Here is a 25927-nt window from a genome sequence, read left to right on the forward strand (position 1 = left end):
GGAGCTCTGCATGGGGCTCGATCCCAGGACCCTGAGACCATGGCCTGAGCAGAAGGCAGATGCCTAAAGGACTGAGCCATGCAGGGACCCCAGGGGATATTTTTAATGCAACGCCAGAGAGTAGGTTTAGAGAAGGTTTGAGTGGGAAACCCAAAATTCACAACTGGAATTGATAAACAGGAGGGAGTCAACTGAAATTCATTCAACAACGAGGTGGAAATTACAAAGGACAGTTCTGTAAGTTACACAATATGAACGTTTTTTTCAGACCCATGAGCTGAGTTTGGTGCTTGTTGCATTACGTATGGGCTCAAACATTTATCAGGGTAGGCTATGATCAGATCAGAGTCTGGAGAGGAAAGCTGGCACAGACTTGGGAGAATTTTCAGGAAGACAGCACAGCGTGAAGAAAAAAGAACACAGAGCCAGGGGGCTCAGTCGGGTAAGCGTCCGACTCTTGGTTTGGGCTCAAGTTGTGATCTCAGAGTCATGAGATCAAGTCCCAGGTTAGACTCATGACTCAGCATGGAGTCTGCTTGTCCCTTTCCCTTTGTTCCTCTCCCTGCTTTCTCCCTCCCTCTCTCTCTTTCTCATGGATAACTAAAATCTTAAGAAAAAAAAAAGAATAATGAACACTAAAAAGCAAAACTAGAAAAATAAAGGCGGTGGGGGGAGGACATCTGAGTGTTACTGGTCTTTGTGTCCCAGCTTCCTGCACCATTGCTTACTAAAGGCTTTTATAAATATTAAATAGCTCTTGGGAACATGAGCCAAAAAATATTGTATAAAACTTGTGCCCAGTGGCTTATTGCACACCTATTATCAGGAAAGTCAAAAGAAGCCGGTTCTAATTGACCGTTACATACCATCCAGTGTGGGGTGTGTTTTGTTGGCAACAGGTAAATGCCACTATGAATTGCTGGAAAGTCCACAGCCAAGCTCATTCCAAACAATGCAACTGAACTGACTTCCTAATTCGGAAATAGTTTTCTACGTTATGCAGTGGAAGTTTTTGTGAAGACAGTTTTCACAATGTGAGCTTGTTTGAGTTAGACATGTTTGCATGCTTTTTTTTTTTTTTGGTTGATTCCCTACGGGGACTTCTAAAGTGATTTTAAATAATCCATCCTTTTATATAGTTCAGAGTATACTTTAGGTCATCCCGGCAACATCAGTTTCCTTAGCAGACAAATTTATAAAGTAAATAAACAAGCATTCAGCCACTCTGTTTTGATAGATGTATATTCTAAATTTGTGGGGCCCCAGGTTTTCAGAATTGACTTCATTTGTGCCAACTTAAAAGCAAAAAACTTTAAAAGTTTTGTTAAAGCTAAAATGTTCATCTTTTTAAAAATTTAATTTTGAAAATCTACTTTAAAAAACATAACACATGAACGTGAGTCGAAGACATCCATGGTTATAATGTGAACATCTGTTTCTCTTCCCTCGTTGGGTCCTGGCCACCCAGTTACCCTTCCTGAAAACTACCGCTGTTTATTCTCGCTTTCACATTTTAAATCATCCTAAATATAACGAGGTCTCATCCTGTATCTTACTGAATATAATTTGTTACTAAAGCAAGTTATGAGCAACAGTGGAAGTTAGTTGTCGTAACGCTATGTATAATGTTTTTTAATGACAAAAAAGAAATAAAATAATAATTTGGGGGAAAAGGCCACATAAACTCATCTTATTAGTAGTCCGCGTACCCAGCTGATCCCAGTGATCCTTTTTCAGCCAAACATTTACTTTTAATCATTCCTATTTTAAATTAGCTCTTTTTTTTTTTTTTCCTTTTGGTCTTTCCTTTTTTTTTTTTTTTTAAGTTTTGCTTAAATTCCAGTTAGTAACATGCAGTGTAGTTTTGGTTTCAGGTGTACAATTTAGTGACTCAGCACTTCCATACAGCACCTGGTGCTCATCGCAGGGGCCTTCCTGAATCCCCATCACCTATTTCACCACCACCTTCCTCCCCACCCCACCCCCCCCACCTCCCCTCTGGTAACTCTCAGTGGGTTCTCCACGGTTAGGAATCTGTTTCTTGGTTTGCCTCTTTTCCCCCCTATTATTATTTGTTTTGTTTCTTAAATTCCACATATGTGTGAAATCATATGGTATTTGTCTTTCTCTGACTGACTGATTTTGCTCAGCATAACACATTCTAGCACCATCCATGTCATTGCAAATGGCAAGACTTCGTTCCTTCTGACGGCTCAGTACTATCCCATCGTACGTATATAGCACCTCTTTTTTTATTCATTCATCAGTCGATGGACACTTGGGCTCTCTCCATAATTTGAGTATTGTAGATAATGCTCTTACAAATATAAAGGTGTGTGTATCCCTTTGAATTAGTATTTTTGTATTAGACCTCGTAGTGCCATTGCTGGGTCGTGGGGTGGAGAGGATGTGGAGAAAGGGGAACCCTTTTATACTGTTGGTGGGAACGCAAGCCAGTGCAGCCACTCGGGAAGACAATATGGAGGTTCCTCAAAAAGTTAAAGATAGAACTACTCTAAAATAGCTCTCTGCTGAGTCCCATAAAATTTTAGTTTTTGTTTTGGGAATTCTTTGCATTTTTTAAAACAATCGCAACTATGCCTAGTTCTTAAAATAAACATTGTGATATTTTTCTCTTTCTGCCTAACATTCCAGAAAAAATACATTCGTTTAGTAAAAATCAATTTGAAAATATACACTTTTATTTTTATTCATAATACCTATCAACATATACTGTATATTTAACATTTTTTAAACTGAGAATGTAAATCATATAAGGTCAAGGGTTTTTGTTTTTCTTTTCGATCCTCTGTCATTACTGCCTCAAACACTGTCTAGATCATAAAGGTATTCTATACATGAGTGAATGAATGAATGAATGAATGAACAATAAATTTTGAATTTATTGAACAATAAATATTAAGAAACTCAAGGGAATCTTTAAAGTGTAACTTTAGGGACGCCTGGGTGGTTCCGTTGATTGGGCGTCTGCCTTCGGCTCAGGTCATGATCCCAGCATCCTGGGATTGGGTCCCGCATCTGGCTCCCTGCTCAGCAAGGAGCCTGTTTCTCCCTCTGTCTGCTGCTCCCCCTGCTTGTGCTCTCTTTCTCTCTCTCTCTCTCTCTCTCTCTGACAAATAAATAAATAAAAATCTTTAAAGTGTAACTTTAAATCATTTGTATTCCATTATCTTTTTGGATACTGATTAAAATTAGACTCAGAAAATTCAATTTTATATTGACTATATTGTCTATATTTAGATTATAATTTATATTTTCAGTGAACTATACAATGGACAAGGCAAATATGATACTTTTAGTGAAAGATGTTTTGTGAGGTTTTGAGGACAATGATCACATCCTTAAATTATTTGTTCTGTGTGTGTGTGTGTGTGTGTACACGCACGTGCGTGCACACACACGCATTCTTGAAACCAATGCCTCCCGGAGGTGCAATTTTTCTCGTCATCACGTTTAAATCAACATATGATGATCATAACACTTAACAGGGTCATTGTCCTCCTAGTTACCCAGACCCCAGGCCTCAGGCTTTCTTTCATACTTCTTTTGTGAACTTCTCAAATATACAAATTACCAAATTTGGTTGATTCTCTTAGTAATGATAAAATTTTTTAGGCATTTGAGAACTATACTTCTTTTCTCTAAACTCTTCATAGAATTAATCTTCTTATCTTCCCCACCATGTTTATAGCTTTGTTACAAGTTGTCCTATCTTACATATTAGTTGGGTGTGTACGTATTAGTTTTTCTATGCAAGATTGGTGTGTGTGTTTGTGTGTGTGTGTGTGTTTCAAGAGGCGTTATACATCCTCTTATGTAAAGTAGATGATTCTTCAGCATTAACTAAGTTGAATTTACACTTCACATCTGGGCCAGATAAATTCCATGAAGTGAGTTACCATACTGTTAGTTTTGTGAATAATATAGATTATTTTTGAAAACTTCTCAAGGAGTCTTTTTGATAGCCTATTTATTACTAAGTGTAGGTAGTCCTGGAAATTATTTTATTTTCCTAAATATCCTACCACAGATTTCATCATTTTATTAAAAATCTTGGCTTTCTGTTCCGATTTTTATTTCCTAAGCAGGTTCAATCAGAGCTGGTAATGATAGGTGTCACCGAATTCAGAACCGAGTTTCATGAATTATGATGGAGTTGGTGACTTAATGGGGCAGTCCTAAGAAAGCAAAGGCCTTCCTATTTAAGGTTCCAATTCTAATCTGGTGGGTTTTTCTGTTTTGTTGCTCAAAAGGGAAATTTTTTTTCTGAAATTCCCATTTGATAAAAATACGCATTCTAATGTCAGAGTAGATTCATTATTAAAAGGTGAAAGTAGTGTGTCTTCTTTATCACATGTGACTCCAATTCAAGTCAATATATGTTTAATATATTTGATAATGAAGGCAATTTTCTTCTTCATGTTTAATTTAGCTCGAGGTGAATTCCTTGTTAAATTCCTACTCATGGTGGTTGATCCACAGGCTTAAAGGTCTTCATGCTGACCAGTATTGTCCTTAATTCTTGTAGGAAGAAAGCTGTTTTAGGACTTAAGCTGCCTCCTGTGTGGGATGACCTCTGGTTTCTTAAATGGTAGTATCTGTGTGGCTAAGAGAAAAAGTAGTGATGTTTTCTGTTTGTGTGAACTTAAAATTTTCCATGCGTAGCTCTGGAGTTACTTGTGTTTCATAAATTATTTTCTTCATATACAATGCCATTTAAAACGCTAAAGGTGTTCCACCAGGCACCTGGGTGGCTCAGTGGTTAAGCGCCTGCCTTCAGCTCCGGTCATCATCCCTGTGTCCTGGGATCCAGCTCCCTGCTCAGCGGGAAGCCTGCTTCTACCTCTCCCACTCCCTCTGCTTGTGTTCCCTCTCTGTCTCTCTCTGTCAAATAAATCAATAAATTGTTATGAATAAAATAAAAAGCTAAAGGTACTCCTTCTGAAAGTTTCTTCAGTTTTGATGCAAAAATTATGGCTAGTTTATACTGAATTAACCTTTGACCCTTCTCTCCACAGATGTTTTTTGAAATTCTTAATTTTGCATGATAACTCCATGTGAAATTTATTTTTAGGGGGATAGTTCCTATGTGAAAGATCGCTGGTGTGTTTTTGATGGATTTATGGTCTTCTGCCTTTGGGTTTCATTGGTGTTACAGGTAATTAAAACTTTTAATTTACATGGGGGTATTTTCCAAAATGTGCATTGTTTTGCATTGAAAATCTAAATAAAAATAGTAATCAGTATATGTCAAATGTGATGGTGTAACTTTCCTCAACATCATGTTATTTTAAATGTTTATGATAAAAAACTAACATCTTAATCTTTGTCAGTCACATCTGTCGATTCTCAATCAGAAATGAACATCAATACCATAGCAAATTATTTCTTATTAAAAAGATATAAAAATATATTTATTTAAAATGAAGGACAAAACATGGGGTAACATTTCTGTATCTTGTAGAATAAAACAATTTAAATATTAAAATTCAGGTCTTTTATGTGACTGAATCCCTACTAAAAACAGCTGACTAATGGGATGAACATAAAATACCATATCACAAATAGAAAGTGCCTTCCTATGAGAAATGGAGAACTTATATTTAAAAGGCTAAAGGTGGGATTTTACTGGGTAATAGAATTCATTTCCATGTGTTCATTCAGGCTTCAGTTTTGTGTTTAATTCAACTCAAGATAGTACATTCTTCATTTAAAAATTTAGAACATAATAAATTCAGTCCATCCTGCAGAGTCATGTCAATACTTATGGATAAGCTCTCCTTATTTTTACAGAGCTCGCCTCTCCAACAATCTGAATTCATCCTTCATATTCATGCATTCTTTTCCACTTAATAGCTATTAAATGACTGACAAATGTTTTCTAATTATAATTTTTGCCTCTTTTAGGAAATGGTACAATTCCTTTTTTTATTTTTTTATAATACCCTTAACCCTCTCTCCATTACTTTGTGTTCTAGCTATTTAAAAAAGTTCCACCAACTGACCTTATTGGTGAGGAAAACTCAGCCTACTTATTCTGTACTCTAAGTTGGCGCTTGTTTTATAATTAAAAACTGGGCTTTGATGAATTATACGGGAAATGAGTAAGAGCAATGGCATTTACATTAGTTTATGTGTTCATTTCTCTATAGATAGCTATAGCTTCAAAAAGGACCATTTCAGTGGAAAAGAATGCAGGGCAAAGTTCAATGTGGCAAATCCAATGCTGTCTGGTGTCTGTCGTAAATACGGGCAAAGCTAAGGGAAGCTCTGAGATTGTTTCTTCTTACCTCTTAATTCACAGGTATTTGAAATTGCTGATATAGTTGACCAGATGTCACCCTGGGGCATGTTGCGGATTCCAAGGCCACTGATTATGATTCGGGCGTTCCGAATTTATTTCCGATTTGAGCTACCAAGGACCAGGATTACAAACATTTTAAAGTAAGTACTGCTCTTACATAAGTTAAGGAGAAAAGCTTATGACATTTCTGTAAGTTTTGCCTACTTTTTCCCCCCCCCCAGGCGATCGGGAGAACAAATATGGAGCGTTTCAATTTTCCTACTTTTCTTTCTACTTCTTTATGGAATTTTAGGAGTTCAGATGTTTGGAACATTTACCTATCACTGTGTAGTAAATGACACAAAACCAGGGTAAGTTTATCTATCTACTAACTGTGTTTTAATTTACATGATTAACAAAAAACTTTCTGCAAATCTTACGAGAAAACTCTATGTCTAAGTTGAACAAAAAAGCCCTTATGTGCTCTGTTCTATATTCTCTGTTTCCTCGAAATTTTCTTGTCTGATTTTTTAACACAAGTATTCAAGGCAAGCCAGACTGAAAAATGTAACCCCTTGGGAAAGTAGACTAAGCAAATTCAAAGTGTGCATTTGGAGATTTTCTTCAGTGTGACAGAATGAGGAGTATGCTACCATAATACCATCTGAGTATTTTCATTTCCTATTTAAATAAGATGGAAATGAGAAATGGTGTAACTACTTGGAAAAACAGGCAGTTTCTTAGAAAGTTAAACAGACACCTACCATGTATACCGTTCATTCCATTCCAGGTGTCTAACCAGGGGAGGTGAAAACATATGTCCATAAAATAGACTTATACATAGTGACTGTATTTATAATTGCCCAAACTGCTAACAACCCAAATTCCCACCAACAGGTACATGAATAAACAAATTGTGGTATATCCATATGACGAATACTGTTTAGCAATAAAAAGAAGTATGAGAAATTGATATACATAACATCTTGGGTGAATCTTGAAATAATTATGCTGAGCAAATGAAGCCAGATGAAAAAGACAACATATTCTGTGATTCCATGAATACAAAATTCTAGAAAATGCAAGCTTATCTGTAACAACAAAAGGGAAACCAGTGACTGCCTGGGAGTAAGGTTAGGGATAAGAATAAAGGGTTACCAGGGTACATTAGGAAACTTTTGGGGTTGGGGCACCTGGGGGGCTCAGTCGGTTAAGTGTCTGCTTTTGGCTCAGGTCATGATCCCAGGGTCCTAGGATCAAGCCCCACATGGGGCTCCCAGCTCAGCGGGGAGTCTACTTCTCTCTCTCCCTCTGCCTCTACCCCCTACCCCCACTTGTTCTCCCTCTCCCTCTCTCAAATAAGTAAAATCTTAAAAAAAGGAGGTTGAGGTTGATCAGTATGTTCACTATCTTGATTGTGGTCTGTGCACATGTTAAAATTTATCAAGTCGTATGTTTTAATATGTGCCATTTATTGTATGTCAAGTATATCTCATGATAACAGTTTAGAAATATTTTGGGGTAAAGCAGAAATCTAAGTTTCTTTCTATGGTTAGATAGTTGTTCCAGCACGACTTATCATGTGCTGTGCCCTCTGAGTTTAATGTCACTTTTCTCATTCACTAATTCCCTGTCTATATTTGGGTTGGTACCGATGGTCTCTGTTGTGTTTGATCTATATGGCTATCCTTTCACCCATATTACACTCTGGAATTTGTTTGGATTATAACATGGCTATATGCATGGGGTCATTTTCTAGCTTCCTGCCTTCCGTAGGCTCTGGACCCTGTTTTCTGCCTCTTGTGGCATTAAAACCCAAGCTCTTAGCTACTGGACACTTACCCCCCATCCATACCAATATATTGTCAGTTCATGGACTTCCCTCTCTCCATTTTTAGTTCCCTCTGACTTTTTGACCTTTCTTCTAAGCCCAGATATGTATTTCTAAATGTTACCATTTATCCAATCGATCTTGTTGTTTGTAATGGAAAGAGTTGAATTTAATATAGCCCAGTTTGCCAGAACTAACCCTCTGGCCCTCCTAGCTAACTCCCCCCGCCACACACACACACACCTCCACCATTTTTCTCATTGTACTATGAATTCCTTGAGGACACAAAGGGCAAGGGTGGAGAAGATCCCTCTTGGGGCCAGTACCTAGTATTCTTGCACAGAGTAAGTACTTAGTGACTGTGTCTTGAAGGCATGGTGCATAATACTTTATATTTAGACAGATAATAATAACATTGTGACAAATTGATATAGAAGAGGAAATTTTAGAAAAAAAGGGAGAAAAGCAAGCTGCTAAATGTGACAAGGGAGAAATGGTTAAAAAATAGAAAAGCAACGCTTAGAGTGGAGAGAAGCAGGGAGCTGGCACACACAGACAGGGCGTGGGAGTGGAAGGAATACGTGAGTAAAGGGGTTGCCTGCGTGGGTGAGGGAAGAGACACATGAGTGGAATAAAGACTGGAGGTAGTTGGTTTTTTGTTTTTTTTTTTAAGTGTATGTAGGCTGTAAAATGTGTCTAGATTGTTCCCTGAGTGAATATGGAGGTGGGAAAAAGATATTGTGTGGGCGGGAAACAATAGAATAGAGGCGAAGAGCAGAGGAAGCTTCCTCATAAGAAAGCTGCTGTGTTCTAATAGCTGCAAGCACAGGAAGCTGATTTACAGTTTCCATTTTATTGAAAATCAAGTTAGAATGTGTGAGAATTCTAAAGCTTGTTAGAATTGTAAAACTAGCTAGAAGATCAAGCATCCTGCTGGCAAACCTAAGGTGGACACGTAAACAGGGAAGAGGTAGAGCAGCATCTCTGACCTCAGGGCCCTTGCATCACTTCAGAAAGTGCTCTTTGCCATCTCTTCACCACACCACACCTAGGACATGAATGGCTTTGAAAAAATTATCAAAAGACCTCTTGTATTTTGAGTATTAGCACTCCAACTCATCACTTTTTCCTAAAAATGGAGTTCTCTATGAAGAGTTAACCTCCGTTTTGGCAGAATTTTCAGTTACTCTAGACATAGCAGTTATGGAGGAATGTCTGCATTTTCTCTTTCCCGTATTTATAAAATCTGCCTGTTAGCTTTATGAACATACACATTTATTTTGCCTTCCCTTTATGTGATAATTTCTCTTTGAGAAGAAGATAGTTAACTAGCTGCAGAGTAGTAATATTGCTCATAATAGCAATTTTCGTTAAGTTTGACGATTCATTTCAAGGACTAATCCCTTATACCATTTTTCCTTTAATTTTCAGTTCACTATTAACTGAATCTTACTGAGAAGCAGAAAAATTGTTGATGCCATTTTACCATTAGTTCCAACCAGACCTTAATTTATTTTTAGAGACTTAAAAACCACCCAGAGTCAAAATAAGATGTGTAAAAATCCCAATTAAAAAAAATTCCAAACTTTTTGTTTCCTTTGGTTGAACTAGGAATTTCTCATAAACATCTCTGAGTCAGAGATTAAACTACAGTATGATGGCTGTGTTTTCAGAGATTTGCCAGTCGCTGTCAGGAACTCATTTCTCTTAATTGTTGTCCTTTACAGTCGTCCGATTTCCACTTAATTGATTATTTGCATGCACTGTAGCCTAATAATGGGAGAGCTTGCAGGCAGAGCTGTATCTGCTCAGAAACCTTATATCCTGCGTTTCAAGGCTGAGCTCTGGAATTGATTATGAATAGTCTGTGAGGCAAACAGGATAAATAAGGAAGCAACTCAAGCCACACAGTTTTGCTTTTAGATGGAGCTGATTTCTTTTAAAGCCGAGAGAAGGGAGTGTTCGCTTTGTCCTTGGGAGCATTACTCCTAAAGCCTCAGATCCTTCTCTGATAATGAATGGCGACCCAAGGCAATTATGGAACCAGGCATGGGATTTGACTAAGCAAAGCAGTCCGTATCCTAAAGAAATCTGAAAAGAGCAGTAGCTTCTGGCAGAAACAGGTGTTGCAAAATGCCGAATGGGATGGCAGAAATCTCCCGGAAGCTACAAGATGAACATGTGAAAATGAGCTGGTAGGTGAGATAGAAAAGAGGAAGACTTATCTGCTACTGTATTACCATTCCCCGAGAAAGGAGCGAAATTTAGTCCTTGCTTCGTATCAAATAATGAAATCTTCTTCCCAAGAGTGAGATAATTAGAAAAACTCTAAAGTAAGCAATTGTAAATATGAAGTACATAAAAGTTGACTCTGCGTAGAACAGCGTTCCATCAGGAGTTCAAGTAAATGCTTATAATGGCTGAGCCATTAGTTTTGAGATATGGAAGTGGGGGAACCACACATCACAGATGCTAGGACGATCCTCGTCTGTCCTTTCTGTGGCACAGTAATTACTAACAGCTTTCTTTTCCATCTCAGGGGAATTGTAGGATGGTCACCCCACCCGGGGTGGCTTGTAGGACTCAGTGGTATTTTATAAAATATCACTAACACTTAGCCTAGAGACAATATAGAGTTGGATTTGGGTTAGCTTTCTCTTGCAGGTCCCACAGAATGTTTAAGTTTATCCTTTAGGGTACTTGGAAAATAAATGAATTATTGGCTTATCCATTCTGTTCGCAAAATAATGAGGTTGTTTTAATGGAAAGGTCAGAAGGATTAAAAATAGAATGTAAAATATTAATTTCTAATTTCTATGGACTTTATCATGAGGGAATTTTGCAGAATATGTAAAATCATGACTGCCTCAAATTCATGCAAAGGTCTTTGAAGTCTTCTTGATTTATATTTAAACTTCTTTTGAAGGATGAAGACAGACTGCTACATTTAACTTAAATGGATTCCCGCAGAGATGTCTGCTGGGTGGGAGATAGAAGAACAAATTTGGATAAATCCGTATTGGAAAGCTGCTCTTTAAAATATTTAAATAAGAAATGAAAATGCTCTGATGGGTGCATGTAGATTTCTAACTAAATTAATAGCAACATTTGTGGCACACCTAGTATATCTCATGTATTTTGCTTCTATAACTAATTTTTAGAGCAACCTGAAAGCAATTATTTCCCCCACTTTGCAGATGAAGACCCAGTCCCAAAGAAATTAAATAATACGTTTATCTGGTAAGTGAGAGCACCAGGATTTGAACTCAAGTCTGACTTCCCAGCCCATGCTTGATTGCCATTTGAGCAACTTCTACCATATTGTAATCCCACATTTGTAAACCTATATGCACATATAGATCCACATCACATGCATAAAGTCTTTATATGGTATAGAGAAAATGAAAGTCCGTATGACATCTGGTTTCTTTCTATCCCCGTGTAGATATTATGTTCCAGGGGATTCTGCCCCATCCAATTTATAAAATAGTGGCATGCAATATGTTTATATTACTCCATAGATCTCTTTTTAAATGGTTGTGCATACCCATCTCAAGGATGTGGCCCAACTGAGCCACCAGTTAAATCAACTTTTCATGTTATGAATTAAAAAAAATTAAATATAAGAAAATATTTCAGAATAAACTGAATTACCATATAAAAATAAATACCAAAGCAATTTTCACCAGAACAGCAAAACTATTTTTGTGTCTTTAGTATAAAAAAGAAAAGAAAACCCTACACTTTGAAAAAGGGTCTAAAAGACGGTGGGTAATTTCTTTCGATCAGTTACAATATAGCACTTCTTTTGAGCTTACTTCCCAAAAAGAGGAGAATGTAATAACATAGGTTATAAAACTCTGACTTACATTAATGGTAAATAACTTTCACTGAACAATTGATAACTGGTTTTTTTCCCTCTTTTAATACCCACAACGACCTATTGATGTCATATTCTATTTTCACCCTCTGTATTACAGCCCAGGAGATTGAGGCTTAGTGCGGTTAAGTAAGCGATCCAAGATGAAACAGTGTGTAAGAGGTAGAAGGAGGGTTGAAACCCAGTTCTCCCTGACACCAATTTCTGTGCCTTTAAATAGTCAACGGTACCATGGTCAGTGTCTGAGATGATCTGCAACATGTGTGTGTCCAAAATATTTGTGTATAATGTTTCGTTTCCCTTGGTTCCAAGGAGGTCCTGCTTAAGAGACAGGCTCTGCTTGGGGTAGATGAGTAGTGGTTAAGATCGCTTGTATTAGGACTGAATTCTGCCATGAGCTCCTGGGACCATAATATATGAATGCAAGTGAGGATCCCTGACAATTCAGCCCCTCGCAGATAGCACTCACTGTAGTTGGTCTGTGTAGAAATCACACTTGCCTCATTCTGATAGCTCAGGTTCAACGTGACCAGCCTGCTTTCCCTCCGATAGAAAACACAGTCGCGTATGGTGACCATAACAGCACAAGCAGTACATTTGGGGGATTCTTTTCCAGAACGAGATCTCTCTGATGGAGAAAATCACGTGGCAAGCTCTGTAAAAATACTAACTCCAAGCCACACTCATAGATTCATACTTATAGCGGGGCTAAGATTCTCAGAATCAGTTGGATTAGAAATCAATGCTTTAAAACCTTGGTTTTACATTAACACTCCCAAAGAAGTGTTAATAGAGTAGAACACAGGCTTTGCATGGCTTCTTCAAAGATAAAACTGGAGTCTTCAAAGAATGCTAAGCTTTCAGCCGTTATACCCTGACCTGCGGGGAGCTTGACTTCCCTGATCCCTGAAGGCTGGTTCCTTAGAAATGTCTAAGAAGCACCAGAGGTGATCAGAGCCTCTTGTCATTCCAGAGACCAGTGGTGGGTGTGTCCTGAGATCTGCAGACCAGTTATCTCAATACTATGGTTCAGTGACTCCTACTTTTTTTAGGTCTAGTGCCTGAGCTGGGCAGGTGTACTGTGTGGTTGAGGGTGCCCAGGGACTGGGGATCTGGCACGTTCCACATCCTTCCCTGATTTTCACTTTTAAGGCAGCTACATGTTCTTAGCACCAGTGACCCCTGACATCATTTGACCCCAAAGGATGGACCCCTGTTGGAGTGGGAAGGAGTGTTTCTCCCTGCCATTCTCAGCCACACTGCAGCCAGTAAACATGAGTCTATTTGGAGTTCCTTGTACGTGTGTGGCACTTTGTGTTCCTAATTGCTAATTCATAACGTGATCTCATAGGTTAGATATGATGATCCTCATGAAAGAGAAGACAAAAGAGCTCCTTGCCACCCATGAATTAATGGGCAAAATCACCAACTGAAAATCTGTAATCTTGGCCCCGAATTCTGGTGGCCATTTTCCAGCCTGCCCACTGACTCCTTCCAGATAACTTCTCACCCCAGATCTTGTGGTTTCTCCAGCAAAGGGAAAAAGAGTTACTGCTTAAGGAGCCCTTGGCCTAGATTCACAATGTCAAGGGTGGTAGCCTTTGTCTTATGACCTCAAAACAGTTTTCACGTTTCCAGCTCTGTGTCCTGACAATTCACTTTCCTGATACTCTGAACCTCTCCTTGTACCTCTCCTTGCCGAACCCTTGCTCAGATGCCACCTTCCCGGTCCCTGCCACATATCAGCACATATTGCCCATATTGGCAAAATAGTGAGCACTATAATTAAGGAGGTGAAGTTGGAGAAAATAAATGATTAAAAGAACTATTCAGATACAACAAGGTATGATGATGATTTAAAATGCTTGCTTTTAAAAGAAAATCGCGTTTTGTCATTTAAATTACATACACTATTTGAAAAATATTTAATTTTACCATTTTGATACACGATGAATGCAGTTCTTTATGGTATGGCTTTGTCAATCTAGCCACTCAGGAATGGATTACAGAATGGAAAAGCAGATTAAGATACTCTCAGCTTTACAGTAAGGGGAAATTTATTCCCCAAATTCTTAGAAAACAGGCCAGATTTACTTGTTTCTAAAAAAGTGGCGTGATGTCAGTATTATTTCCTGCCTCAGACTATTTGTCTTGTTTCGTAATCCCTCTAAAAGTCCCAGAGAACAATTAAAAGTTTTCAAAAATCACTAAGTAGTCTCTTTTCTGCAAATTCCAGGATGTGGCTAGTGCTCCAAAGCATCCAGCATTAGCAGTAGCCAGGCCAGTTCATAACAGCTTTTAATTAGTCCTGAAAGCGGAGGCCAAATAGGAGTGAGAACGAAGCCAGATGATTGTCTGGAATGAACCCCAAAGGCGGGAGCTGTCCGATCAGGTTCGTTGTCAGCACAGGAGAGGGACCACCTCTGAATGCAAGAAAGTGAGCCTTGTTTTTCTGCCTGCCCCTGGGAATGAGGCAAGCCAGGCCCCAAGGTATCAAAGGATACATTCACTATCCTCCCAGGGGCAGAGACTCGTGTGTGTGTGTGTGTGTGTGTGTGTGTGTGTGTGTGTGTGTGTAAGAGAGAGAGAGACAGAGAGAGAGATTCACTCCATGGGTTCAACCAGAAGTATGTTCCATTTATGACTTCTCTCTAGAACGTACAATGTAAATAAAAGAGAAACCTACTGATGGCCGTAAATGACAAGCTGCTCTTAGGCACTGTGTTCCCTGTTGCGTATGGATTTGTTGTGCTGCGTACCTCCTTCTTTGCACCACTGACAGTTTCCTTGTGGAATGCAAACTTCAGAAACACATTTGGTGTAGCTGAGCCACTATGAGTATTTTTTACAACAAAGGGACCACATTTTGGCTGCAAGAACACAGTGTTTTTCTGCTTATGTTCAGTTCTTCAAGGGAAACAAGAAAAATATAAACAAGAATCTGTATCTTTATCTATCTATCTATATATCTTCTGTAAATTCCCATCATAGGTATATTTTGTGGAAATCTTGCGAATAACTTCAGTAATGATCTCTTTTGTAAATTAGTGTGTTTGGCCCTTTTGGCCATTCTCACAAACGAGGGACAGATTGTAGTCTGCTCAAGTATATCAGACACACTTTGTCAGTTGTGGGAGAAGCACAGATTTTTGTCTTTTTCCCCAATATGCCAATCTCTGAGAATGTAGTTTAGAAATTGTTTGCTACGGTAACAAGTGCTGGTTCACAACCCCTGAGAGGAAGCTGTGAACAAGCTACACCCTACGAATGAAGGGGTAAAAAAGTTGTTCTCTTTCTGTCCCTGCAACTTCTTATTCTCTCTCCTTGCACACACAGGCTCTGGAATTTCCACTTTCCAGGATGCCCGGGGCAGGGGGTTAGGAGGGCGGCGCGTGTATCTGCCCTAGATCTTGTGTCTGTTGATCCTTTAGTGGTCACATGACCTCATTGGGAGACCTTCCCAGTGGTCACCATCCACCACCTACAGGTGCTCCTGTAACGCTGGGAGCCGATATCTGCCTCTCAAAGCATTCATCATGCTCTACTGTGGTCATTCCTTTTCTAGGTGGTAAAGCCTCTGATCTGGAAATATCTTCTTAGTCATCTCCATTCCTAGCATGTTGTATGGCATAGAACAGGCCTTTCAGATGTAATCATTTTGAATGAATAGATGGACAAATGAAATAAAGTGGCCACACCAAGAATATGGGAAAAATAATTGCTGAAAAGGGGCTATGTAACGATAAGCATAGTTATGTTCATAAGTTGACAGTCATTACAAAAGGCCAGCACTAAACGTGTTGCAGCAAGCAGTGACAGCGTTTGATATCAGTAGAGAGAGATGACACTGGGAGTAATGAATAGAGCAATTTGAACACAACATCTTGAGCTGTTGCATTTGGCATTAGTGAGTCCTGTGGATAGATGAGAGCAGAACACAGTGGGCACATGGTTCGCTCGATTATTATTACCTTTCTTTTAAAAACGTGAAAGTGTGATGAGGTCGTTGTGTGGATTGTTTTTTAATAATAGCTGAAAAGGTTCTCATTTTACAGAGAAGGAAACTGAGGCTCAGATGGCCAAAGTGAATTGCCCAAGGTAATTAAGTTGGTTAATCACTGAACTGAGGTGATAATCCTTGTGCTCCCATATATGGCTCAATCAATGCTCTCTACTATCTCTACTATCAGGAGTAATGATTAACTTAAAATCGTACAACCCTTAAGTGCTGAGGTATTGTTTGGGGGTAGTTATAAATAATATTAGCAACAAGTTGAGGACACAATTTCTTAGATCTCAGACCCCTACATAATGTTATTTGTAAATAAGCTATTTTAAGAATTAAGAAATAAGGGCAGCTGGGTCAGTTAAGCTCAGTCAGTTAAGCATCCAACTCTTGATTTTGCCTCAGGTCATGATCTCAGAGTCATGAGATCAAGCCCCGAGTCAGGCTCCGCACTCAGCTGGGAGCCTGCTTAAGATTCTCTCTCTACCCTCTGCCCCCTCCACCTTCCCTCTGTCTCTCAAAACAAAACAAAACAAACAAAAAAGCTTATGTCATGCAGATAATTAATGTCTTTTGAAAAATAATTAACTGCTCCAAGGGATTCCAGTATTCATTTTGAAACATGGAAACTACTAAAGCCAAAATTTAAAAAATGGAAAATCCATGCCAATTTTTAGATATCACACTTAGAAGTCCCATAAAAACAATAGGATCCAATCGTTGAAGAATTTCTTCTGTAGTTACTTTATAAGGAAATAAATAAACACATGGATAAATTTGCCATAGATTTAAATAATGGTGGAAAAACACATTCCTTCAGTCAGCCAAAAAATAATTATGATGGCATCTACTATGTATTAGTCAGAGAAACAGGACCAATAAGATGTGTATATAGAAAGCAATGAGATTCATTTTATTTATTTTCTTATTTATTTATTTTTATTTTTTCAACATTTTATTTATTTATTTGAGAGAGAGAGAGAATTTCCAGCAGACTTGCTATGGGGCTTGATCTCAAGACTCCAAAATCGTGACCTGATCCAAAACCAAGAGTGCAACACTCAACTGAATGAGCCACCAAGCACCCCAGTGGGATTCATTTTAAAGAATCAGCTCATGTGGGGTACCTGGGTGGCTCAGTGGGTTAAAGCCTCTGCCTTCGGCTCAGGTCATGATCCCAGGGTCCTGGGATCGAGCCCTGCATTGGGCTTGCCGCTCGGCGGGGAGCCTGCTCCCCCCCCCCACCTTCTCTGCCTGCCTCTCTGCTTCTTGTGATCTCTGACTGTCAAATAAATAAATAAAATCTTAAAAAAAAAAAAAAAAAGAACCAGCTCATGTGATTGTGGGGACTAGCAAGACCCAACTCTTCAGAGCAGGCCAGCAAGCTGGAAATTACAGAATGAGTTTGTTGCAGTCTTGAATCTAAAGGTAGTTTGGAGCCAGGATTCTTTTCAGAAGACTTCAGTACCTCTCTGAAGGCCTTCAGTTGATTAGATGAGGCCCGCTCATGTTATGTAGAGTAATCTCCTATACTCAAAATCTACTGATTTAAATGTTAATCATACCTAAAAAAAAATACCTTCATAGCAACATTTACATGGTGTTTGACCAAACAACTGGGCACCATAATCTAGACAAATTCACTCATAAATTTAACCATCACAGACTGTGTGTTAGGGACTATATGGAATTGGAGGCTTTGCTGGGGAATGAATAGTAGAGTTTGGAAGACACCCAGTGAATAGCTGACCACTCAAACATGAATTTCACACTTCCCAAGAGCCCAAAATGTCAAGTGTGGGTACTTTGAGAAATTACAGCAGAGATGTCTAATCCAGTCTGAGGGACTTGGAGTGGTTCCCCTAAGAAGGTGACATTGAGGCTGGGGGCCCCAAAAGCTGAAAGATGGGTTAACCAAACAAAGATGGGAGGAGAGATTCCCAAGCAGAGGAAAAAGTCCGGAGGTAGAAGGAGCATACCAAGAGCTGGGGAAGCCCACCATGGTTGGACACCAGGACACTTGAAAGGGGAGGAGCCAAATCCTTCAGGATCTTACGGATGAGATTTGCCAGACGGACCTCAGTTAAGACAGGTTATGAAAAGTCTGTCTTAATGCTCTGTGGCTAGTGGGTCAGAAGGGCTAAGAGGGGCTGTAGGATGACTGGTCAGGGGACTAGAGAGTGGTGCAGGTGGAGGTGGAGATGGTGAGAGCTGAATGAGCTCAAAAGATATTTTGGAGGATATTAAGGGACACATGATGATGAGTTATGGAAGTTGGAGGAGAAGTGGGTGTCAAGGAGATTCCTCAATCTCAAGCTTGCTCAGTACTTTGGATGAAGGTCTCATGGTGCTGCTTATTATGAAGAACTGTTGGTGACGGAGTCCATGTTCAGTAATGGGTGTAGAGTTGGAGACACTTGGGGTGTAGCTAGGTGGAGACATCTAATAGGTAGGTAGACACATACCACTGAGACTCCAAAAGACACCTAGGGTGAGAGAGAACTGAAACTATGGAAATGGATTTGTCTGCATAGGGAGAGAGATACCATGAGAAGAGAGAGGAGGCTAAGAACCAAGCTCAGAGCAACTCAGGCCCGAGCGCCAGTTACAGGAGGAGGAGATGGAAAAGGAGAATGACCTGAGAAGCAGGGATGAAACCAGCATCTTCCAAGTCAGCAACACTGCCTCTCTCTCTCCCTAACCACAACTGGGAAAGGTTTTCTGTTTTTAAGGACTTGCGTGATTAGGTTGGGCCCACCCAGAAACCAGGATAATCCCTCAAGACTTTTAGCCTTGTTCACATCTATAACCTTAATTCCACTTGCCACGTAACATAACACATCCAAGTGTTCCAGCGAATAGGACGTGGCCATCTTTAGGGGGCCATTATCCCGCCTAGCACTAAAGCGACTATGTGGAATGCTTCTCAGAAGTTGCAGAAGATAAAAACTGAAAATGGTCCAGTTGGATGGGGCACATGGAAATAAACTAGAGCAAGTTCAGTGGGTTGGAGTTCATGAAAATGGGCTAAAAATTCCATCAGAGGGATTAAAAAGTAGATAATTTTTTTCAAGAAATCCAACTGTAAGGAATGCAGGTCTTGAAACCCACTTAAGCATGAGTGAATATTTATTAGGACTGGAAGAATCATTGTCTATTTTTAGAGTTTGGCTGATGGTAGCAAGAATTCTACCCTCCCTAATTCCAGAGAACCTCTTGTTCTATCATGAATATCTGAGGGGAGTGAAGAAAGAAATAATTAACATTAACAAATAAAAATAAAACCTAGAAGATTTTTGTTAACTGTGACAACGAAACTAAGATAAATAACAAATATACATTCTAAAACTCTTGATGTTTATTTCCACTTCTAAAAAGAGTAATCATCATGTGGTTTTAGATACATGAGTTCCAGGGCAATTAATCATCTAATAAATGTGTCTCTAACAAGCATTTGCTAATAGCTTGATGTTGGCAAAAATAATATGTTTCAAATCTGCTGCCTCTGAAGCCAAAAGATTTCAACATAATATCTGTACTGATGAGAATTGTGCCTAAAATGAGAATCAGTGTTAATATGAAAAAAAGGTAGAATAAGAAAGGAAAAAAAATACTCTAATACTTACCAACCAGTGAAATCATAATAGTTAACAATTACTGAGTGATTGACTAATTTCTAGTGCTATTCTGGGACTAGTAGTTTGGCTCATTTAGTCATTACAACATTCCTACAAGTAGGTAAAAAGTCTATCCCCATTTTAGAGGTGTGGAAACTGAGGCAGCACACACCAGGACTCGGGTTCCAATCTAAGCAGTGGACAAATGTTGTGGTACCAGCAGCAATCAGTAACACCTGACACTTACTGTCTGCCGTGTACCCTGTTGTAAGTACCTTACAGACCTAAGTCATTACAGGTTTGCCAGAGTCCTGGGAGAGAGGCATTTCCCTGCCATCGCCTGAGGAAGAAACTGAAGCACAGATAGGGGAGGTCACACATGCAGTAAAGGCTAAGCTAGAAGTCACATCCAGCAGACTGCCTCCGGATTGCAGTTTCCTACCCAAATAGCTGAAAGATGATGTTTTTTGAACTTTGTCATGGAGATTGTACTTTCTTAAACTTTGCTGCTGTTGTCTTCTTAAAGTCTTAGAAATGAAAAAAAAAATGCTAATTTTGATGGGCTTCCCTCTCTGAAGTGAATCTTCACCTTCCTTAAGTTAAGACTTGGGTGATGTATGAAGTTTCTTTCAGCTGCATAATCATGTACAAAACGCCGTTTGTATCATGCATCTGAGTTCCTTGTGTTCTTCTGACAAGTCTTTATTGTTGTGTTTTTACATGTGTTTTGACTGTATGCTGCATTTTATGATTGTAATGATTACTAATTATTTATAATGAGCATTTATTGAGCATTATTGTTATTATTGAACCTTTCTTCAACAAGCTGGGTGTCAGGCTGAGGGCATCCCCTGGTTTCCTTTCCTTCATCTTCACACAGGCTTTGCTCCTGAGTCCGGTTGCTCTCCCTAGCTGACAGATAAAGAAACTGAGCTTAGAAACATTTAGAAACTGTGTTCCAGTCACACCGCTTGAAATCGGCAGGGCGTGAGCTCAAACCCAGCACAGCTTCCCCTGAAACCCTTACCACTTTGCCCGAATGTGTGGGTTCCACATCAGAAACTCGGATGAGACCTCAGCAAGGATGGATATTTGGCCTACATATAACAAGGCGAAATGAGGAGAAATACATTCTATGTCTGTCTAAAACCATCTCTTTCTGACATAACCAGGCGGTAATGTCCACAGTGAGACCTTTCCCCTGGAGTTTTGCATGTGGGATCCAAAGGAGCAGCTTAACATGGGACTAGAGGGAACAATTCTTTAAATACTTCTTGCCTAAAGCCAGTAGACTGATTATTTCCTTGCAGCTAACGGAACCCTGAAGGAAAACACTTGAGGTGTCTGAAATGCAGGTGAGGCTTCTAGGGCTTTGTTTATGGCGTAGACAGACCTGGGTGAGCTGTCACCAGACCTGAGGTGTGTGTGTGTGTGTGTCAGCCCGTGAATGTGTGTGTGTGTGTGTGGTTGCCTCAAGCAGGTGAGGGATCTCAGGAAATTGGGGGTCAGACTCTAGACCTAGACCTAGACTCTCTCTTTCTAGAGAAAGTATATATGTACAGGGAAGAAAGCAATCAGTTGAATAGAAGAGGGTATTAAAGAAGAAACAGACCCAACATGTCTGCCTCAATTTGGCCGTAAGCTGAGGGATGGAGACTGTCCTGAGGACGGTCCCCACTTAGGAAATGCCTAGAAACGTTGAAATATTGGGAAATAAGTTGTAATACAATCATGGATTTAGAAGCCTTGTGAAATTGTCTAGCCTCAACTTTGGCCACCACACAAGCTGTGTGAATTCCCTCAGATAGCAGCTTTTCAGGGCCCATTTTAAAGGTCAGTCCAGAATGAGATTCCGCAGTCGCCTTTCCAATGATGACCTGTACTTGCTCCCAAGAAAGCCATTACTTATCTAAATCCTTGTACATCAATTTAATCTCCACTTACCCTCCACAATGATGAAACAGGGATACATCACCGTCCACCTAAAAGACGCTCATGTTCCTGGAGCTGTCACCAAATCACCCCATAATCTCTTTTTTTTCCCAGTGCCATCCCTTTGGTTTCTTCAGTCTCGTCTTGTTTTGTCTGGTTTCATTTCTCAGTTGCACATCTGCCAACACAGAAGGCCAAGTGTCATTTATGAGACTCATAGTAGTTGTACCATATGGAAAATGACTGTCATCATTTCCTATTGCTTAGAAGTAGAAAAGTCGAATTTGTGCCCACAGTTAGGTTAAGCATTTTGTGAATAACAAGGAAGCCCCAAGCACATTAACATTCCTTACAAATCTATAGGAAAATTCCTTCCTCTGCTTATCTGGGTCTTGGTCTTTAATGACAAAAACAAGATGGTAATGGTGTTCTTACAAAGCACTACTGTGAGGATGCGTCAGGTATCATTCGAGAATGTTTACTGTCGTCAATGCTATGAACACCCTCCCAGAATCATGAATTTGACCTCTGTGTCCATACTGGGCAGCTATCAGTGAAGGCTGATTACATTATTCATTTTAATCAACATCTACAAGGGTCAAAATCAGCTAACCTCTTTGTAATTTGTTCACAGAAACGTAACCTGGAATAGCTTAGCTATCCCAGATACGCACTGCTCACCAGAGCTGGAGGAAGGCTACCAGTGCCCCCCAGGATTTAAATGCATGGATCTGGAAGACCTGGGACTTAGCAGGCAAGAGCTGGGCTACAGTGGCTTTAATGAGATAGGTCTGTCTTACCGCTAAAACACATTTTCAGTTTCTATTTTACAATGTTTATGAAATGGAAAGAATACTTGTGTGGTTGATATTTTCTGTTACGATTGCCTGTACAGCATTTAAGAAGCACAGCGGCAGGTTTTAAGCTTCTGCCTGGATTGTGATACCGTCTGCCCCACAGTCTGTAAACTACAGTCTGCTTGAATGGGTATTCTGCAGGGTCTGTAGAAAGTGAAATATCCCTGATGTGAGACTATTTTGATTCCTAGTTAGAGCACTTAAAAATATGTTGTTGAGCCAGGTTCAGGGCTTGTTGACTTAAAAATAAGCAAGGCTTGGTTTCCTTCCACATGTACCTGTACTCCAGTAGGCAAGGTAAGTCTTATGTCTCCGAGATAGTAGCCATTAATGAGTGCATAAGAGCTGGAAAGTAATCCTGGAACAGAAGACCACTAAGGAGATACTTACTGAATATCCATCAACGGTGTAATAAATGTGTGGGAAGTATTTATACACGAATACGATGTGCTCGCAAATGTATACATTTATCTGTGGCTTATCCTATGAAGTCTTGAAATGTGCTGTTATATACAGTAAGGGAAGCTCTTAGCATCTGCCATTTACTTGATATCATTGCATTTATTATAATTCTGTGCAAGTTGTACAAATTTCATTACTGAATCAAAGAAAAAAAAACACCCATTATTTTATGCTTTGAGAATCTGTCGTAGCCACCCGTAGACTGGGTGGTGTACATCATGTAAATTCATCTCACACCAGTCTGGAGGCTGGAAGTCCAAGATCAGGGTGGCAGCACAGTTGGTTCTGGTGAGGCCCCTTGTCTTGGCTTGCACGTGGCTGTCTTCTCACCATGTTCTTACGTGGGGGTGGGGAGAGAGAGTGAGAAAGTGTATGGGAGACAGGGATGGAGGCAGGAAGAGGGAGATGGAGAAAACTCTCTGGACTTTTCTTGTAAGGAAAACAATCCCATGATGAGAGAGCACCCTCCTGACATCATCTAGATCGAATCAACCTTCCAAAGGCCCCATCTCCTAATACCATCGAATTGGGGGTTCTGACTTCAACATATGCAGTTGGGGTTGGGAGAGTACAAACATTCAGGCCATAACAGGATTGTTATCAGAATCATTTGGAAAAAAGAAAACAAAAACCAATTTTTCCTTAAAGTTTCAAGGCCCAGGTGCAGGTGCATTTAAGAGCATTTAGACACTCACAGGGTCTTAGAGAAAAGTCTCAGTGTATAGCAAAGTGGTGGTTATGCTCCTTTGGAAGTCAAATCTATTTTGTGACTTTTGGTGTGGTTTCCTATCTCAGCGGGCAGCTGTACAATGGGGGGGTTTCATGGCCAGGGAAGAAAGCATGAGCTCCTTTCAACCCTGAAGGCAACTACTATGAACTTAGCCAGTCGATCTTTGCACATCAGAAATGGTGCCTGACAAATAAATCCTCCTGTCAGTCACCCTGGCCTTTAGTCATATCAACTCTCAGACAGACTGCAGGATGGCATCAAGAACTCTGGGCCAAATACTGGAATTTCAGAGAGAATATGTGAAGATCTTGCACTGATTGAGAAATACTTTTTGGATATATTAACTAAACCACAAGGCTACAGCCTCTGGATAGAATAGAATACTGAACAGGGCCTGAAAAACAAAATAGTTGGTATTTAAAAAATGAGTTTTGCAAATAACGTTCCTAAATTTTTATTCTTATATTTTAATATGCCTTCAGAGGTGGATTTCCAGCACTGAATTTAGATGGATAATCTTTCATCCCTTTGGCCAATGACACAATTTGGAAAAGTCAAAAAATTTAGAAGCCAGCAGAGGGAGAAGCATTTCAATTTGCTACTCTCTTACACTTACCAGGCTTTGGAATCAATCTTACATCCTTCCTCTCAGCTCCTGAGAGCAGAGGACTTTTATGCATTATACCAATGACTTTCAGGGATGAGCAGGAAATCACAGTTATGGTATGGGAGATGGGATATGTAGGTTTGGTAAACTGGTGGAACAAGCTGCGGGATTTCTAGCAGCTGGGGCACAGGTAGAGTGAATGGCTTCTTGGAACCTCCAGCTCCCTCTTTCTCTGAATGAGGGCTCACTGGGTATACCCATGTCTTGTATGGAGGGTGGCCAGCATTCAATAGTGAGGCTGTCCTTGCACAAAAGCCTCCAGTCCTTTCAAATCATATTGCTAAATCAAGCCGTTTCCTGGCCTTTTGCATGAAGCAATTGTGCCTAATCTCAAAATGCAGCATTATATTCAAGCTGACTCAGCTTTCTCCACTGTGACTTCCAAAGACTAACCAATGGACTCTCTTTGAGGGAGGGAGTTTCCTCATAGAGTGTGTTGGCTTGAGAAGCCTGACTCTCTACTTGAGGGCCCCCACAAAAGAAATAATCTTACTGTTTATTTGCACATTTATCTCCCAAGGATTTAAGCTCCTTGAAAACAGGAAGTACATTTTTTCATCTCCATGTCTTCAAGGCCTGGCGCAATGCTGGCCTCTGTAAATATTTACTAATGGACTGAACAAAGTATATGTCCCTTTGATTTGACGGTGACCAGTCATGTTTGTGTTGGGATATAGAGCCATAATGGAGAATTAAGTTGTTTTCTTGTTGTTCTTTCCCTCACTTTTCTGTTTTTGTTGGCACTACTCGCCACTCTTCATGACTTGCCTTTCTAGACAAGCTCAATTTGGTCTGCTTGTGTCTTTTTCTCAAATGATGCTTGAGTTCATTGGCATTGAATGATGAATGGTTACATAATGAATTGTTAACTTTGTACGATAATCAAAAAATTTTAAAATGGTCATGTAGTTTGGACTGAAATGGTCTGATACTATGCATCTATGTAGATACACACGTTGGAGTGTTTTAGATGATCTTTAAAGTTTTTATGGAAACAAAACATAACTTTCCCCCAAAAAATGAGGAAAAGAAGTTATTTGCTTAGACACACATGATCATCTCTTTTTGCATGCCGTTGAATTTAAAACAATTAGGTGCCTAATTGTGCATGTAAATTTGACCAATGTATTTCATACGTAAGCAAGCCTGATTAATTTAAAAAGAAGCACATTTCCTCTTCTTACTAATCAAATTGTCATACAATACATTGAATTTCAATGCATTTATGAAGTTTCATTTATAAGTAGCTTTATGTCTCATTAAAATTTAAAATTGATGATGTTGAGAAACTCAATTTTTAAAACATATTAAAAGTCAGAGTCATTAAAGTAGAAAAATTACACAGAGCCCCAACTGTAAAATTGCAGAGTAAAGACAACTTCGTATCTCTGAAATCAGCCACCATCCAGGAGACTGAGAAACAGAGATGTAATTTCCATATTCAAGACTCTGAAAAACCTGTAATTAATAAACCACAGATCAGAAGACTGGGTTATCTAACAGATTAGTTCCTGAAAGGGTTCTGGCTCCTGAGGATCTCAGGCAGAGCCAGCAGAATGCTGACATTAAAAATAAAGAATATTCCCAGAGGAGCACAACAGTCCTCTCTTGGAGCCAGGGAATCAGTGTGTGGCTGACCGT

At 39.6% G+C, this 25927-nt stretch overlaps 1 protein-coding gene across 4 annotated transcripts in view; it reads left to right on the forward strand.

Moving 5' to 3' along the window:
* Window positions 1-25927, forward strand: part of NALCN (sodium leak channel, non-selective) — a 303765-nt gene that overhangs the window by 31816 nt on the left and 246022 nt on the right. For 3 of the 4 annotated variants that reach the window (XM_032881092.1, XM_032881089.1, XM_032881090.1), the window contains 4 exons: window positions 5096-5179; window positions 6326-6465; window positions 6547-6675; window positions 22205-22359. In XM_032881092.1, the coding sequence (XP_032736983.1) occupies window positions 5096-5179; window positions 6326-6465; window positions 6547-6675; window positions 22205-22359 (508 nt within the window). Of the gene's footprint in view, window positions 1-5095; window positions 5180-6325; window positions 6466-6546; window positions 6676-22204; window positions 22360-25927 lie in introns of those variants that run through there. The other variant, XM_032881091.1, reaches the window with a different exon arrangement.

This window comes from Lontra canadensis, unplaced genomic scaffold (genome assembly GCF_010015895.1).
Source record: "Lontra canadensis isolate GAN:19392208 unplaced genomic scaffold, GSC_riverotter_1.0 scaffold73, whole genome shotgun sequence".
NCBI classification, from domain to species: domain Eukaryota; kingdom Metazoa; phylum Chordata; class Mammalia; order Carnivora; family Mustelidae; genus Lontra; species Lontra canadensis.